The sequence below is a fragment of the Ciconia boyciana genome, chromosome 5 (assembly GCF_034638445.1).
Source record: "Ciconia boyciana chromosome 5, ASM3463844v1, whole genome shotgun sequence".
Lineage (NCBI taxonomy): Eukaryota > Metazoa > Chordata > Aves > Ciconiiformes > Ciconiidae > Ciconia > Ciconia boyciana.
This window is the reverse complement of record NC_132938.1, coordinates 1,967,622-1,983,627: the sequence shown is the minus strand read 5'-3', so window position 1 is coordinate 1,983,627 and position 16,006 is coordinate 1,967,622. Positions and strand designations below refer to the sequence as shown.

Below are 16,006 nucleotides of genomic sequence, written 5' to 3'. Positions count from 1 at the left end.
TTATACAGAAACCCTTTCTAGCAGACGCGCGCGCGCACACACACACTCTTGCTCTTTGCTAATTTTGTCACACTTTTAAAAGGTTAAAAAAGCTATGTAATCAAAACCAATTTTATTGTTAATAACTGTTTTATACGTATTTTATAAGGAGGTTTCTCAGTTTCAGATCCAAACTCGATTTGCTACTGTATTGCTGACTCCTTCTGCATCCAATTCAGCTCTTCACTACTATGGCCTTAGACTGTAACTTCGGTTTGAGGTCAGAAGTGATTCTTGTGGCTGCAATTAAATGCTTGCAAATTAAATGAGATCCAGACAAGGGCTGTGAGCAGATGCTCTCTAGTTTCTGGGTTGTCACTGGTGCTGAGACCAGCAGACTGGAGACCGGTGGTGTTAGCCCAGAGGTTGCCTCACCTGGAGCTCGTGGTGGTGAATTGTTGGGTTTCTCCATATGCCCTCCTTGGAGCATTTCACAGCAGTGGTGTTATTGCTGTTGGTTTCCATAGTCTGTGGATCAGAGAGCTTTATACATCAGGTTTTTAATTTCCACAGTCACAGCTTCAGGTTCTGCCAAGACCGGCTCCAAATCTTGCTCCTTGTGATACTGAAGACCCCGTGCAGACTCTCAAAGGGGTTTCTCTCTTCTGCCAGTATCATTTGGCCACGTATCTGATGTCTCCCAGTAAGCAGTGTATTGTCGCTCAGCTTGGTCTCCAGGTCATTAGCTCGTTGTCCATCTGTTGTCCACTCCATGTTACCCCGGAGGTGCCACGTACATCGGTACTGCTGGCATTGTCCTCCCCTCTTGACAGGATGGGCTCTAATTAGACCGCAGCAAGCTTGGCAGGCATACAGAGTGTGTTTTACATATATAGGTGTATGTAACTTAACCAGGGAATGTCTGTCGTGACTGCCTGGGCACAATGGCACTGATCTTCCCCCTTGTGATAGGGGTTCGATTCTCCCCCGATGAAAGGGGAAGCAAAAACACGTGCATGACATCAGGCACCTCTTGAGTGGAGGGACGGTGGGGTTTTCCCCAATTAATAAAGTAGACAGGCTCCCTCCTTCCCCTTTCAATTATACTCGGGTTTGTAACTTCTCAGAAGGTTTCTATTAAGTGCAAGTTTGGGATTTATGGTCTTGTCAGTACAGAGGCAAATAAATCCGTTGTTCTCACTTAGCAACCTGAGCTAAATTCTGACAAAAGTAGGTGTTTTGTCTTCTTTTGTATAAAAGACAGAGATGCAATGTCATGTAACCATGACTGCCAGCCAGGCTGTATATTTTGTGGTGATCTATACACTTAAAATGTACCTGCCCAGGACCTGGATGTTTCCTTTTGGCTTACCTTACTGAGTAACATTGGGTTAAAAAAATCAGGTGATTAATGCCATTAATAACTTTGGTGCTATCAGCTAACGACTCACCTTGGAGTCACTCCTGGTCGCGGTGTACGGGAGGGTGTTTAAAGCATCTCTTCACAGGCAGATCCAGGTGTTTTCATTTTAAAAGTGCCTCCTTGCTTCCTGACCCTAAATCCTGACTCCAGACAAGCCAGTGGAGGTAGGGAACCAGTGCCAGTATGGTTTAGTGATGCTCTGGCTTACTGTATGGTGTGCACCTGGTGCTTTCACAAACTGTGAAAGTATAGGGAGTTAAACTTGAATATGTATATAAACAAACTAGGCTAAAACTGGAGAGTGGTGTGGTTTAACCCCAGCCGGCAACTAAGCCCCACCCAGCCACTCGCTCGCTCCCCCCCGGTGGGATGGGGGAGAGAATCGGAAGAGTAAAAGTGAGAAAACTCGTGGGTTGAGATAAAGACAGTTTAATAGGGAAAGCAAAAGCCGCGCACACAAGCAAAGCAGAGCAAGGCATTCCTTCACCACTTCCCATGGGCAGGCAGGTGTTCAGCCATCTCCAGGACAGCAGGGCTCCATCATGCGTAACGGTGACTTGGGAAGACAAACGCCATCACTCCGAACGTCCCCCCCTTCCTTCTTCTTCCCCAGCTTTATACGCTGAACATGACGTCCTATGGTCTGGAATGTTCCTTTGGGCAGTTGGGGTCAGCTGTCCTGGCTGTGCCCCCTCCCAGCACCTCCAGCCTCCTTACTGGCAGGGCAGTATGAGAAGCTGAAAAGTCCTTGACTTAGTGTAAGCCCTGCTCAGTAACAGCTAAAACATCGGTGTGTTATCAACATTATTCTCAGCACAAATCCAAAACATAGCCTCATACTAGCTACTATGAAGAAAACTAACTCTATCCCAGCCAAAACCAGCACAAGAGAAACAAGACAGTTTTAATGACCTAATCTGGTTTGCTGAGGTATCCCATGATACTTCTTTTCCCTGGAAAAATGCAAGGGAAAAAGTCATTCCTGCTAGTATAGAGTTTTGTATAAATCAGTTTTAGGAGCCCTGACACTCTTGATCTTGGTTTGTGGGTTCGGACACATTTTCATCCAGCGAACTGCTGCAGCAATTGGAGATGTTGCCTCCCTTCAGCTGCTTGTCACCCCTCTTGTCCCTACAGTGGCTGGGCAGAAATGGAGTGTATGACTGCTTCTTGGCTTTGGGCAAAGAAACAGATGGCTTAGGTGAGCCTGTGGTTGCAACCAGCAGAGCCAAGGTGGAGGTTAGTCCCTCCAGCCGCTCTTGCCTACCTGCCCACTGAAGGCTAGTGCCTCCACAAGCCCACCACAGGAGTTCAAAGAAGAAACCAGCAACAATCTGCTGAAGTTAAATGCAACTAGATCACTTGGACAGGAGCAAAGGGCAGAGCACTCGCTATGGAGTAGCGTATGTGCTGCAGTAGCCTCCAGCACGCTGTATGGGAGCCCCTGCAGATCTTTGGGGTGCCCCTGGGAGGTTGGGCTTCGTTCTCAGCTCTGTTGCATTGTTGGGAAACGGAGGCAGAATCTACATAACTTCATGTCGGGACCGATGTAGGAAGCTCTTCGGAGCAGAAACTCAAACCTAGATGCTCCAGGACTCAAAGTCCTGCTCTCACAGTGGGAAATCACTCCTCTCCAATGCAGGGGTCTTATTAAGTCGTCCTGGGGCAACCTGCTCCTGTACAGAAGTCTTGGTGATGTTATTTCCAAGAAAATACAGCTTTTTGAGGGCTCCTGTAGTTACTGTAGGGTTTCTGCAGAGCTTCTGAATTCTTGAAAAACTGTAATTTGTCTTTGAGATTTTTGGTTGTATTCCCACAGGGTTCATAGATTATAATTCATGCAGGAATCTCAGCCACAGTTGGAACTGGTTGAGTGCAAAGGTTACACAAAAATTATAACTCCTAAATTTTATATTTAGCTGTATCAGAAAAAAAAAGTTGTGTAGGAGTCTAATCAGCAAAGCCCAGTGTGGGTCTGAGAGATCAGATTAAAGCAGAAGCTGCTTCTGGACAAATGGACATTGCAAAAATGGTATTTTTGAACGAGCTGGATTTTCCCCCCCAAAAAGCTAGCATTTTGCAAAATCAGAATGTACTTTGTCTTGAAAACGTCCCTTACAATCCAAGACATTCTCACGACCACGTAGGATTTCAGCAGAAAGATCTTATTTTCCTTCTCCTAAGAAAGCTGAGAGATGAAGACTGTTCAAGCCTGAGATTATCGCTGTAAAATAATACTGGCATTGTAATGGTTGTGTCACAGCTGGCTTTGACACAACCTGCAAGGGCAGGTATTGCCCTTGCAGCCCTGACTCCCACAACTCAGCGAACTGTATCGCTGATACCGTTTACAAGGCATACGTTTGCTCTGATATGCAGGTTTAAAAATCTTCTGGTGCTGGGGAGTGAGAAGAAGAAAAAGTTACATTTACAGCTCTGTCCTTTAAAATAAAGCCAGGCGATGCTTGAGGGTGTCTAACCAAAGCTAGAAGGAGAATCCAAGAACTTTAATTAGATGAATTAGAGTTGGTCTGGCTCATTACACTTACAAAATTCATGAGCAATAAACAAATAGGATCTTGATTTCCCCCCCCCCCCGCCCCATGTTCAGGAAGGACAGGAGCTTGCTGGACCACGTTTTCAGTCTTGGCTGTGTGCGACTTCGGGAAGGGAGAGCAACCTTGCACGCAGCACCCCGGGGCAGCAACCCTGCTCCTTCCCATGCCGTCGGTGCCACCGGCCACGGGTTGTTCCTCCTTTCCCGCTCCCATCGCACACTTAACTCGCACACACACACAGATGCAATTTTTCACTCTCCTCTCTAGGTGGAGGTGCCCCTGTGGATTTTTCTAATCCCAGCTCCTTCTTCCTGATAATTGTTTGTGAGCCGTGCGGAGCGGCTGCATTGACAGCCTGCGAATTTGGTGTGATGCCCGTAATCAGCTTGTGAGACGGTGCGGGAGGCCACCCACTGCCCTCAGGACTATCCGCTGCTTAGGATGGTCAAGAAACACTTAGAAGCCGGAGGAAGTCAGTGCAAAGTAGGGCGAGGGATGGGAGGGGATGGAGCATGGCCTGGCGCCTCCTCCTCGGTGAACCGTTGCGGGGAGCCAGGAGCAGGAGGAAAATCACAGTAGATTGGAGGAGCTGGTGATAAACTTCTGTTTGCTGCTTAAAGTTTTTAAATGAAGCGGTGCCCGGCTCTAAAATCTGGATACCTGTGCTCAAAAGCTCCCGTTCCTGCACCTCCTCTTCTCTAATGATTCACAGATACCAAGTCCAGATGCCAGAAGACACCAGAAGAGAGGGGTATGATCACGCAGACTGGAAACCCAGCCTGGCGATTCCTCCATCGAGCCCTCAAATCGTTGGAGCTGTAGCAGCCATTTCCCAAAGGCACAGTGTTGAGCCTTTGGTGTAGCGGAGGCAAAGACGTGGTATGCTCTGCGGAGGCACCCGGTGCCCATCACCCTGCCTCTGGGCTCAGGAGTACATGGCAACCGCTGGGTCCTCGCCGACTGCCACCTTCCAAACTCCTTGTGCTTCTCTGCGGCATTTTCTCTCGTTTCACTGGTGTGTCTTTGTATCCAGCAAATTTGTTCTCATCCGTGCCCTTTCCTTCTGCCCCAGCCCAGCCCCACAGCGTCCAGGTCTGGAGTTGCCTCTGTACAGGATCCAGAAGCATGGAAAACTCAATGTTGAAACAACACCCTCTTGTCTTGGGCATGGGCCCCCACCATCCTCCTTTCTCCATCATCTGCCAAATCAAGTTTGCTTCATTATCAGCATTAATCCCCTCTTTTCCTGCTCATACCTTTCCTGCAATCTTGCTTCTTTCTCAAGACTACACCATTTTCTTCCATGGAAGCATCCAGCTGTGGGGCTGCTGTGGGGAATAGTGGCTGGAAAGCTGCCCAGCAGAGAAGGACCCGGGGGTGTTGGTTGACAGCCGCTGAATATGAGCCAGCAGTGTGCCCAGGTGGCCAAGAAAGCCAATGGCATCCTGGCTTGTATCAAAAATAGCGTGGCCAGTGGGACTGGGGCAGTGATCGTCCCCCTGTACTCGGCACTGCTGAGGCCGCACCTCGAATGCTGTGTTCAGGTTTGGGCCCCTCACTCCAAGAGAGACCTTGAGGGGCTGGAGCGTGTCCAGAGAAGGGCAACGGAGCTGGGGAAGGGTCTGGAGCACAAGGCTGATGGGGAGCGGCTGAGGGACCTGGGGTTGTTCAGCCTGGAGAAAAGGAGGCTGAGGGGAGACCTCATCGCTCTCTACAGCTGCCTGAAAGGAGGCTGTAGCGAGGTGGGGGTCGGTCTCTTCTCCCAGGTAACAAGCCATAGGACAAGAGGAAATGGCCTCCAGTTGCGCCAGGGGAGGTTTAGACTGGATATTAGGAAATTTTACTTCACCGGAAGGGTTGTCAAGCATTGGAACAGGCTTCCCAGGGAAGTGGTTGAGTCCCCATCCCTGGAGGTATTTAAAAGACGTTTGGATGAGGTGCTTAGGGACGTGGTGTAGTGGTGGTCTTGGTAGTGTTAGGTTTACGGTTGGACTTGATGATCTTAAAGGTCTTTTCCAACCTGTACGATTCTGTGATACTGCGGTCATGCCTTCTGCAGTCATCTTGGGTGTCACTCAAGTTCCCTCCTTTCCTTACTCTTGCTCCTCTCTAACTTCCTTCTCCACTCAGATTGTTACTGCTTTCCCTTCCCTTATACTCCTCCATTCTGTTCTCCTTGACTTGGTAAAGCTCCAGTTGGTAAACAGCCCAGTTTTCCATCTCTGCCTCCATCTTCACCTCTCAGCCCTAATGAATGATTTTTTTCCTTCCTTCTCCTAATGCTCTTTTCTTTAGTTCAGCTGTATGGGACTCATCAGATCCAATTAGTGTTCTCATTCAGCAATCTGGCGATTTGAGGGCTGAAGGATAAGCTGCTTTGGAGCCAGTCCCTCCTTCCAAGTTGACTTTCTCGGTCACTTGGAGCAGCCAGCTCCAACTGCAATGGTCAGGGTTGCCCCAATGCTACTGGAACCTGGGAAAGTTGAATCCCTTAAAACGGTGGAGATCTCACCAACGCAGTTAATGAAGTCTGGAGAGCTGCTCAGCGACATTTAGGTGGCGTCATCTACCGACCAATGTCCACCTTGCTCGCTGGACTCCTAATATTCCTTTATTTTATAAATATTCCCTCTCAAAATTAAGTGAAATAACTTCTTGAACTGCTGATGTATTTACTGCTGTAGAACTGGTTTAAGAGGTGTAGGGTTAGACCTTTATCAAATGGCTCCGTCATTGCCAACTTCAGGCATTCAAAAGCCATCGCTCAGGCTTCAAAAATCTTCACAGTCATAAAGGAAAAAAAAAAGCAGGGATTTTTTAAAAAGTTCCTGTGCTTTTAAAATTCATGTCTCAGTGGACATGAGGTCAGAACTTTTTAAGACATGAAGGAAAAGAAAAGGAAACAGAAATCTTGGTTTATTATTACACAGGCACTCTGTGACAGTGTCTGATGGTACGGCTTCAAGTACGGCAACACCGCAAACTCTGTCCTTCTGCTGAGATAATGTTGTTGATGCTGAAAACAAAACCGGTAGCAAAATAAATAGCAGGAATTCTCGGCGCTTGAAGAAGAGGGAGGGAGGAAGGGCAGAGTGCTGCCGGAGGCATAGTAGAGCCCTGAGTAAGGTTGCTCTCCCGTTGACAGCGTTCGGCCCCGGTTTCGTGTTGCGGGATGTTAGCAGCAGTTGCGGTGTAATGTATCCCCCGTGTCCGGCTTTCCCCGGCTTGTCGGGATGCTCTGTCAGCCGGATCGAGGAAGTGCTCTGGAGAAGGAAACTGCCAAAAACCAGGCAGTTTGAAAAAGCTGGATTCGTCCCCTAATCTGGGTCACAGTGCAGGAATATCCCAAACCCGTACTGCACTCAAACCAGTACTGCACTGAAACCAGTCCTGCAAATCCATGCCCAGAGCTCCCAGCTGCAAGGAGGAGCACTTGTCTTGCCTGAGTTGGCATGTCACCAGCGTAGATATCTGAGCTGCAGCCTTGGACTCCTTTGACAGTCACCAGGGATGAATGGGCACTGTTGGGGACATTTCACGTGAGCACCCATAAATGTCTGTCTCGGGAAGAGAATAAAAACCCTTAAAAAGGCTCATTTCTCTGCGCTGGGCTGCAAAGGGAGCCCGTAGGATGAGAGGAAGCAGCCTCAAGTTGTGCTGGGGGAGGTTTAGATCGGACATTAGGAAAAATTTCTCCATTGAAAGGGTTGTGAAGCATTGGAAGAGGCTGCCCAGGGGAGTGGTGGAGTCCCCATCCCTGGAGGTGTTTAAAAGATGTGTAGATGTGGCACTTAGGGACATGGTTTAGTGGTGGTCTTGGCAGTGTTAGGTTAACGGTTGGACTCGATGATCTTAAGGGTCTTTTCCAACCTAAATGATTCTATGATTCTATGATTCTACCACGCTTGGTGTGATGAATCCCACCTGACTCTCTGTTACGTGTTTGTGCAGCACCAGTGTTGTAGATCCCAGATCTGTGACTCAGGCTGTAGGCAGGGTGAGGATGATGATAATACTCCTGTGGTTGTTTTCTTAGTGATGAATTTGCCTCGATAGTCAGTGTTCTTTGGCCATCCCCTAGGAATTAAACTCATTAAGCTCTCATTGTTGATGGCCCTTTTGCTTACAGTGGTCTGAGATTGAGGAGTACCTGCTCGTTGTTGGATGCTCTCCTTGACCTGTTTACCCTCATCCCACTTTGTGACCTGCGGGAAAGAGTTCACAGATTGGCTAAAGCAATTTCAAAACTGTAAAAAACAAACCCTCATTAGTTTTCTAAATCTAGTCCTCATGTTGGGAATTTGGGAGATTGGATTTAAATCTATAGCAACATTTAATTTCATATTCACAGCGGGGTGGTTGCTGTAAGTGGAGGAGCGAGTTCATCTGCAGCACCAAATTGAATCTGAAAGTAAAATGCTTTTATTACCACTAGCCTCACAGCGGTGTCTCTCCCAGACTCATCTCTTCTTTTTCAAAAGCTGCTGCTCTTCCACTTCACGGTCAAATCCTTCCATCAAACCTACAAGCAGAGGCTGCAAACCCAACAAAATTCGTCATCTACACAGATGAACTGTATCCAGGCTATAAATACCTGAATCCATGGGGCAGGACCAGCAAAGCCAGGCTTAAGACTGCCTTACTTTTACTCTTAAAGCCACCTGTTTTAAACTGCTTTACAGTTTCTGGAAGCATTCAGATTTTGCAAATACCCATCCCAGTACTTGGAAAATGTAAAAAAAAAATATTATTCAGTCATTTTTGAGGGGGAAGAAGATTAAGACAAAACCCTCATTCTTGCCCAGACTAAGAAGAGCCACCATGGCTCTCTTGGACTCAGTGCTAGAGTCGCGGTGGCCAAGGAGAGGAGGAAGGGTTCCTGCTTGAGGTCTTGGTGAAAGCCTCGTGGGGCTCTGGAAACACTCCACGGGTTTTGAAAACCAGCACCCTACTTATGCAGGGCTTACCCAGCAGTTGTGCTTCTCAACATCTTCCTCTCAGCCTCCAAAAAGACGAGATGCGCTGCGGATGCATGTATAATGTAGCAGCTTGCAAAATATGTTCTCCCATGCTTTGCTTTGCTTTGCTTTGCTTTGCTTTTTTTTTTTTTTTTTTTTTTTAAAGCCCCCAAATCACTATTTGCTGGCAGGTTTTTGGCTTTGGCTGAATTTTTTTTTTTAATTTTGCTGCATTTTTGGCTGAAAACTTTTTGGCCAGGCATTGCTAAAGACTTCCACTTTCGGCCTAAAATTCCGGGTTTGGGGCTGTTGGGTTTTGTTTGCGCATTGGGGTTTTTTTGATGAAAAAGAGAAAATATTGTAGGGGAGAGTAATTTGAAGACAGAAGTCATTCCCCGTGAATAGGTTTGTTTAATTAATAACCCCAGTTCTCCTTGAAAGAAATTTTGATGGAAAATCTCCGACTATCACTACTATCCAACCACGCTGAGGCTGACGAGGCAGCAACTCTCCTCCGTGCTGTTTATATTAACATACGCAATGACTTAGATCCCTGCAAAACTGCGGAGAGCTCTGCATTATTCAAGCATTGGAGGAGGCAACCAAAAAATGATCCATGGTTATAATAAACTGCCTGCTATTTCTTGTTTCTATTAATAGCTCCTTTGTAGCCCAAATGTTTGCAATGGAGTGGGGTGGTGTAATTTGCACAGACCCTGGGAGGAGGAATGAATTGTCTTGGGCCAACCACCACCACTGATATTTGGCTTTTTCCTAGCCGGGTGATGACTCCTAGCCCTAATGATTTTGTGCTGGATGGGGAAAATGCCGGTGAACTGGGTAAAAATGCAGCTTAGGGACATTTCCAGAAGGACTGAACATCACTGCAGTTGTTTCTAGCCTGTCTTTTGGCTGGAAAAGGTTTAAACCCAATGGTTGGGTTCAGCCCAATGGTTGGGTTCAGCCCAACGGTTGGGTTCAACCCTTCATTTAAACCCAATGGTTGTGTTCAACCCAACGGTTGGGTTGAACCCTTCATTGAGTAAAGGGTTGAACCCAACGCAGCTAAAGCCTGCAGTGTGTGTGGGGCGTAGTTCTCAAACGCTTCTGCATGGGGAGAGACCCCAATCTGTCCCCCAGAAGAGCTCTGCTGCTGTCCGTAAGCTGTGGCATCTGCCCTGCTCCTTGTAGCGAAATGTTTCTGCTTCTCTTTTTTTTTTTCTATTCAAAGGTGGGCCTTAATGTTCTGGTTCAGAGAGCAAACAAGTTTACCCCCGCCACTCGTCTCTTGATCCAGAGGTTTGTGCCATTCCCTGCTGTCGGTAAGAAATAATGCTTTTTCTCTATATTCAAAGTGTTGGCTGTAAACCTACCGGTGGCTAAAAGCCACTGGGATGGACGCCTAACTCATGCCTTCCTGCTTTACGCTGTCGCTGCCTTGTCCCCTCGGCGGTGGGTTGCTGAGTCAGTGCAGACAGCGACGGGATGGTGCAAAGCAGCATTTCGGCAGGAAAACGACGCAAAGCTGCTGGCAGAGGCAGCTCACGAGGCTTTATCAAGCTGCACTTTCCACTCTCAAGTGGTTTAAAAAATGGTCGATGTTGACTGGTCCTTGATCGTCCAAATTCGAGAGCATTTAATTTGCAAGATCTGGTTTGAATCATGTCAAATCAAATCTTCAAATAAGCGGTAGCATTAGGGTTTTTTTTACAATAAAAATGCAATTAAATGCTCCTACTCTGAATATACAGATTTGTAAGAGCCACTGATTAAAAAAAGACCAAAGTGTGTGAAGAATTAAGGCTGCTGCTGGCTTGTTGGAGCATAAAATAAACCTTTCTGCAGTTTATCAGCTAACTGCTCAGTGTTTGAGGGAAGGGACACGCTGGACTCAGCCTTTGCTGAAGCCCGTGGTTACAATGTTCAGCAAATGATGAGTTATTTTAGCCGTGAAGAAATCGCCAGTGGTGTAAGGGTAATTTTTACATAAGCTTGCGCATTTATAAAGGCCCCAGGTTGTTGGGGCTTTTAAAATTTTTTTCTGCCAGAAAAACAGCTGCTTGCCCTGTCTGCAGAGCAGGGGGTAAGAGGGATTGTGGTCTGTAGGTTGCAGTCAGTCTTTTTTCTGAGCACTTCTCTTCTATATAGGGAATCTGTGGACGTTGTTATTGTTTTCCTGGAACTTTCCTGGTATATATTTTTAGAGGGTTTCAGCTTTCTTTTGATTTTTATAACCAGGAGGGCACTAGAGGTGAGCTCAGGACCCGGGAGGCAGCTCTGAGGCTGGGTTTGAGTCAGAGATGCATGTGGCAAGTCTTTGCTGCCAGCTTAATCTATTTTCATACCAAGGTGTAAGGAGAAAGAGGTTATGCTTGTGTTGGCATTGATTGAGGACCCATAATTAAATTGTTTAGCCCGTAATTAATTCTCTAGTTCTTATTTTATTTGTGTACTGTCATGCTTCGTTATGTGCCAGGACATCAGGAATCCTCCCACTAATTGCTGTTTTGTGGTTTTGAAAGCTGCGAGTTATTGGTTTGCAGACCTGGACAAACTGTTTAATTAAGATGCGTCTTCCCATTGCTTTTGAACCGCCAGCTCCCAGCAAAAGGGCAGAATTTCACCTTTTCTTCATGAAAAGCCAGACGCTGGTGTAAAGCTCTTGCTCCACTACCATTAAGCAGTTTTCCCCTTGCCCTTCCTTGCCTCCCTCTCCCACTGACCGTGGCTGAGCTGTGCTGGTTGATAGCAGCTGGAAAAGTGGAGGTATGCATCAAAGCGTTATGGTCTCTCATCCCAAGGGATCATGAGAGATAGAGACTTGGGGAAGCGCAGCTACTGCTCAGGTGAAAGGCAGAGTCCCAGCAGGGATGTCGTTAAAGAGCCTTGTAAAGCCTTGGGAAGCTGGGGTAGGCACTGGGAAAACTGGTCTATGGGTCTTACTGCCCTCAGAGATGCTCCACATCTTGTGTCTGTCTTCTCTGGGTCATGTAACAGTTGTCTTTGCCCAATAAACTAAACCATATCTGCAGAAATGCTGCCTGTAGGGCGTATTTAACCTAAGTGGTTCCTCCTTCAAATCCACTTTCACCATGGGACCCCGAGACGAGGGCAGGGCATGGGGATGTATCTGCAGGGGCCTCCAGACCTCACTTGTCATAACACAGACTGTGGCCAGACATGAAGGCACCCAGGTAGCTGGTGCAGTCTGATCCACTACTGGAGCAAGGTGCCGGGAGGTCAGGCTGTGGCCTCACCCTCCACCTCTACTACTTTGTAGTGGCTGAAAATCACAGGCTGTCTGAAAAATCCTCCCCAGCCCCAGGGGACGGATCCAGCAAACCATCCTGGGTGGAAGAGCTCATGGAAATGGCGAAGGCTCTGCATACCCAGTGGCTGGCTTGATGCAAGAGGGGTTCATGCTTGATGTTGGCCACCCCAGAGCAACGTCCGGGTGGTGAAGTCGTTCTCCATGAAGGTTTTCGGTGCAGGAGAAGGGAAGGAGTGTGTCTACGCTGTGTTCTGGAGAGCTGTGATTCCCAATTTTGAACAAGAAGGGGCTTGACCCTGTCTTGGAGGTGTAGGTGGTGAAGTACATCAATGCCCAGAGTTATTGCAAAGAACCCAATTTACCCGCTTCTTCCCAAGCACTGGGTGTGGATAGCTGTCACGAAGGTAAGGGGTGTCGCTGGCAATGGTGTGCTTTATACTGGAGGTGTATGTGGCAAAAAGAAATGACAGAAAACCCCAAAGGTGGCATCCCAAACCTGATCCGAAGGAAGTTAAAGCTGGTAGAAGGATACCTGTTGGAGGGAAGGGAGGTGAGGATGAGGAAGGATTTCTTCTCCTTGGGCTTTTTTTTTTGTGGGTGGGGTTAAAATTTTTAAACGGTGCATGAGGTGGTGCACAAGGGCATATTTAGTGTGTGGAGAGCACCCTGGTTTAGAAAGGATATTTATACACATATAGAAGTGGGGTAGTGGATTGCTTTTGTATCTGAACCCAGTTTCTAATATGTCACTAAGTGTTTTCACAGAAGTAGTTTCCAGGCTGTATTATCACGTTTTTTTCCCCAAATTCTGAAAATCCAATTGTCTACATATATATTTATTTATTTCTCATTCCCCCCTGTATTTGAGACTTCCATAAAATCCAAGTTTACCCATAATTAGCGGCTTTTTCTGCTTTCTCAGTGTTTTACTGAAATAGGACGGGAGCAACTAAGATAGTTGCTTGTCTCAGACAAACTGGGCTGGAATCAGGTTTTGAATCTGGGACCTGGTCAACAAAGCCCTAATAGGATCCAGAGACTTGGAGAAGCATCTAGCTGTGGTGGGAGCTTCAGGTCTGGGCACCCCGTCATGAATCTCACAAGACCCTTGTGCCGGTGCATCCTGGTTTGGCCAGAGCATCTCTGCTGGCGTGTTTTTATCTGTTCAGTCTTGACTGAAAGCTAGAAGGATGGGACATGTGAGTGTTAAAAAAGAAAAAAAAAAAGAGGGGCTAAACTTGCTTTAAATGAAATGTCTGCTTTCTTTTTTATCTTGGATTCGGGAGCTGAAGGGCTGGTAACACAGATATTTTGATAGATGGGAAGAGTGGTCCGGTAGTTTGAATATTAAAGAGAGAGACAGAGTGTGCGTGTGTGTATGTTCCTCTTATTCTCGAGTGTAAGGAGCATTTGTCACCACAAATCATCCTTGATTGCAGAGAGCTGCATTCGTATAGGGCTCACCCACCCACCACCCTCAAAAAATTAGACATTTGTTATATGACATGAATTGAGATTAATTAGCGAATATTAACCCATCAAGCAGTACAGAAACACATTTTTGGAAGCAGTGGTACTTGCAGCAACAGTAGGTTTGTGTTAGTTCTGGTTGGAAAGTTTGCAACAAAATGTGGTGGTGGGGGGGTTGCTGGAAAATGCCAGTTTATCAAAACCAAAACTTTTATAGGAATTAGCAGCTTTTCTTTGGAAAAAATTAAAAAGTGCTTGGGCCGTGGAGAGGAGCTGAGTCTGGGAAGGATGTTCCTCAACCCCAACTCTTAACACGTTACTTGAGGAGCAGAATTTGGGGTCACTTCGAGAAGGCTACGAAAGCCACAGGCTGGGCAAGGGGGGTGTTGTCAGAAAGGGTCCCAGAGCTGCCTCTGCCTCCGCTGCGAACGCAGGGCTGATATTTGGGAAATGTGAATGTTGGGAACCAGAGTCCTCCAAAGCGCTGCTGGTTTGTGTCGCAGTTTGGCAAAATACTGTTAAAGCAAACAAGCAGGTGTCTAATAGAAAATAAGTCCACAGAGCCATTTTTCTGCTAAAACATGTGAAATAAGGACAAATAGTCAGCAGGACCCCTGCTAATGGGATACGTGTCCATGGAAACAACCCAACCTTGTCTTAATTGATTTAAAAAAAATAATTCTGTCCTCTTCCAGAGCTCAGATCTAAGCTGTCCTTCATAGCTCAGTCTAATCCCTTGCAATGTATTTATTTCCATCATACCTGCTAAAAGCCATTATTTAAGAAGAGTTTGTCTGCTGGCTTAGTAAGGGGAGTTAAAACCAGCTCTGGGATGTACCGTCAGAAGAGGCAGCTGTCAATCAGCAGTGCCTGGTTGGCCAAGACCAACTGGTAGCCCAGTGCAAGGACATGTTTGACTTAGATCAAAATGTTGGGTGAAAAATAACTATGGGAGTTGGGAGCATGTCCGAACACCAACGTCTGGACATACTGGTGTTTCTTTGCGTGAATACATTTCTGATTGTGGCAGCAGATCCTTTTGCAAGTAAAAGAAAATTATCTTGATTATTATTCTCCTCTGGAGAATTACATCTTTGTCTCGGTGTAAGAGTGGCTCCTTGACTTGCAGAAACTTCTTGGCAGATTGATGCAAGCAAAGCTGAAGGGCTGTCACGGCAAACAGAAGCCTGCCATTTGGTATTGACCAGGGCTGCGTTGCTAATCATCATGCTTTTCTCATCCTCAGCTAGTGCCAATATCTGCAATGTTGTCCTGATGAGGCACACAGAGCTGGAAGAAGGAATTGATGTTTTGGACAATAACGGAAACATTGTCGGGTCTTCCAGAATTGCTGCAAAACACGTATGTACCTGTGATGTTCCTGGCCAACACTCGGGTGAGCTCGTACACAGCTAGCCTTCAGGCTCAACGAATCCCACAGCCGTAGGAATCAATGACTTGAAAGAGCTAGAAACAGATGAGCTTTCCCCATCATGCAGGAAGAACAAAGCGGCAAAACTTAATGCCTGCTTTGTACCCACGCATGCAGTTGCATGGCCACAAAACTGAGTGTGCTGGCGGACACAGGCTCGTGTCACGCAGGCAAATTCGGTGGCTGACCTGGATGGCTTGGAAGGGCGCAGGTTGACATCAGGAAGATCCTGTACTACTCTGATACATTCACAGCCTTAGGATTTCTTTGTGGAAACTTGTAAGCAGTTCATGTTGAATATGAAGCAAAGATAACTTACACCTTTTTCTAAATGAGGAAGACTTCATTTTTGAGCTGAGTAGCTTTTTAACCCTTGCCATGTCAAAGCTGCATTACCAGTTGCCAACCAAAGCTTTGTGAGGGTAGCCAGATGTCTTTATCCTCGTCCTAACACCTGGTTTGTTTTCCCCTGTAACCTTCTACTCTCTGCTATCTACCTGCAATTATTCCCTTTTCTTCCCTTCTTACATAGTTTTGTCTTCTGAGCATCATCTAACTGTCTGAGGCATGTTGTTTCCAAGTGGGCTTTAATCTGAAATGTAAAGCATGTACCGAAGCACACGCCCAGGCAGAGGAGTTAATAATATAATGCTTGGCATTTCTCTTGCTCCTTCTGTCCAAGGCTCTTAAGGCACTTCGTAGACAGCAATTAATGTACAGATTTACAGTCCTCGGCAAGAAATGGGAGATCTCTAATACATCTCCATATTGTTGTTTAACAGGGAGTTTAAAACAATCTGTTGAAGGGCTCAGAGATACTTATTTGAGCCAGTTTTCTTCACTTACATTAACTGACTTTAGGACCCAGCTTCCCCTCCCCATCCTAATGGTCAAGGGGAAGACAGACAACATAGG

The 16,006-nt window shown here is 46.7% G+C and overlaps 1 protein-coding gene across 8 annotated transcripts in view; it reads left to right on the top strand.

The window, feature by feature from the left end:
• Positions 1-16,006, top strand: part of SFXN5 (sideroflexin 5) — a 103,852-nt gene that overhangs the window by 55,892 nt on the left and 31,954 nt on the right. For 6 of the 8 annotated variants that reach the window (XM_072862777.1, XM_072862773.1, XM_072862775.1 and 3 more), the window contains 2 exons: positions 10,150-10,240; positions 14,906-15,021. In XM_072862777.1, the coding sequence (XP_072718878.1) occupies positions 10,150-10,240; positions 14,906-15,021 (207 nt within the window). The remainder of the gene's footprint in view (positions 1-10,149; positions 10,241-14,905; positions 15,022-16,006) is intronic. The other 2 variants (XM_072862772.1, XM_072862778.1) reach the window with 1 other exon arrangement.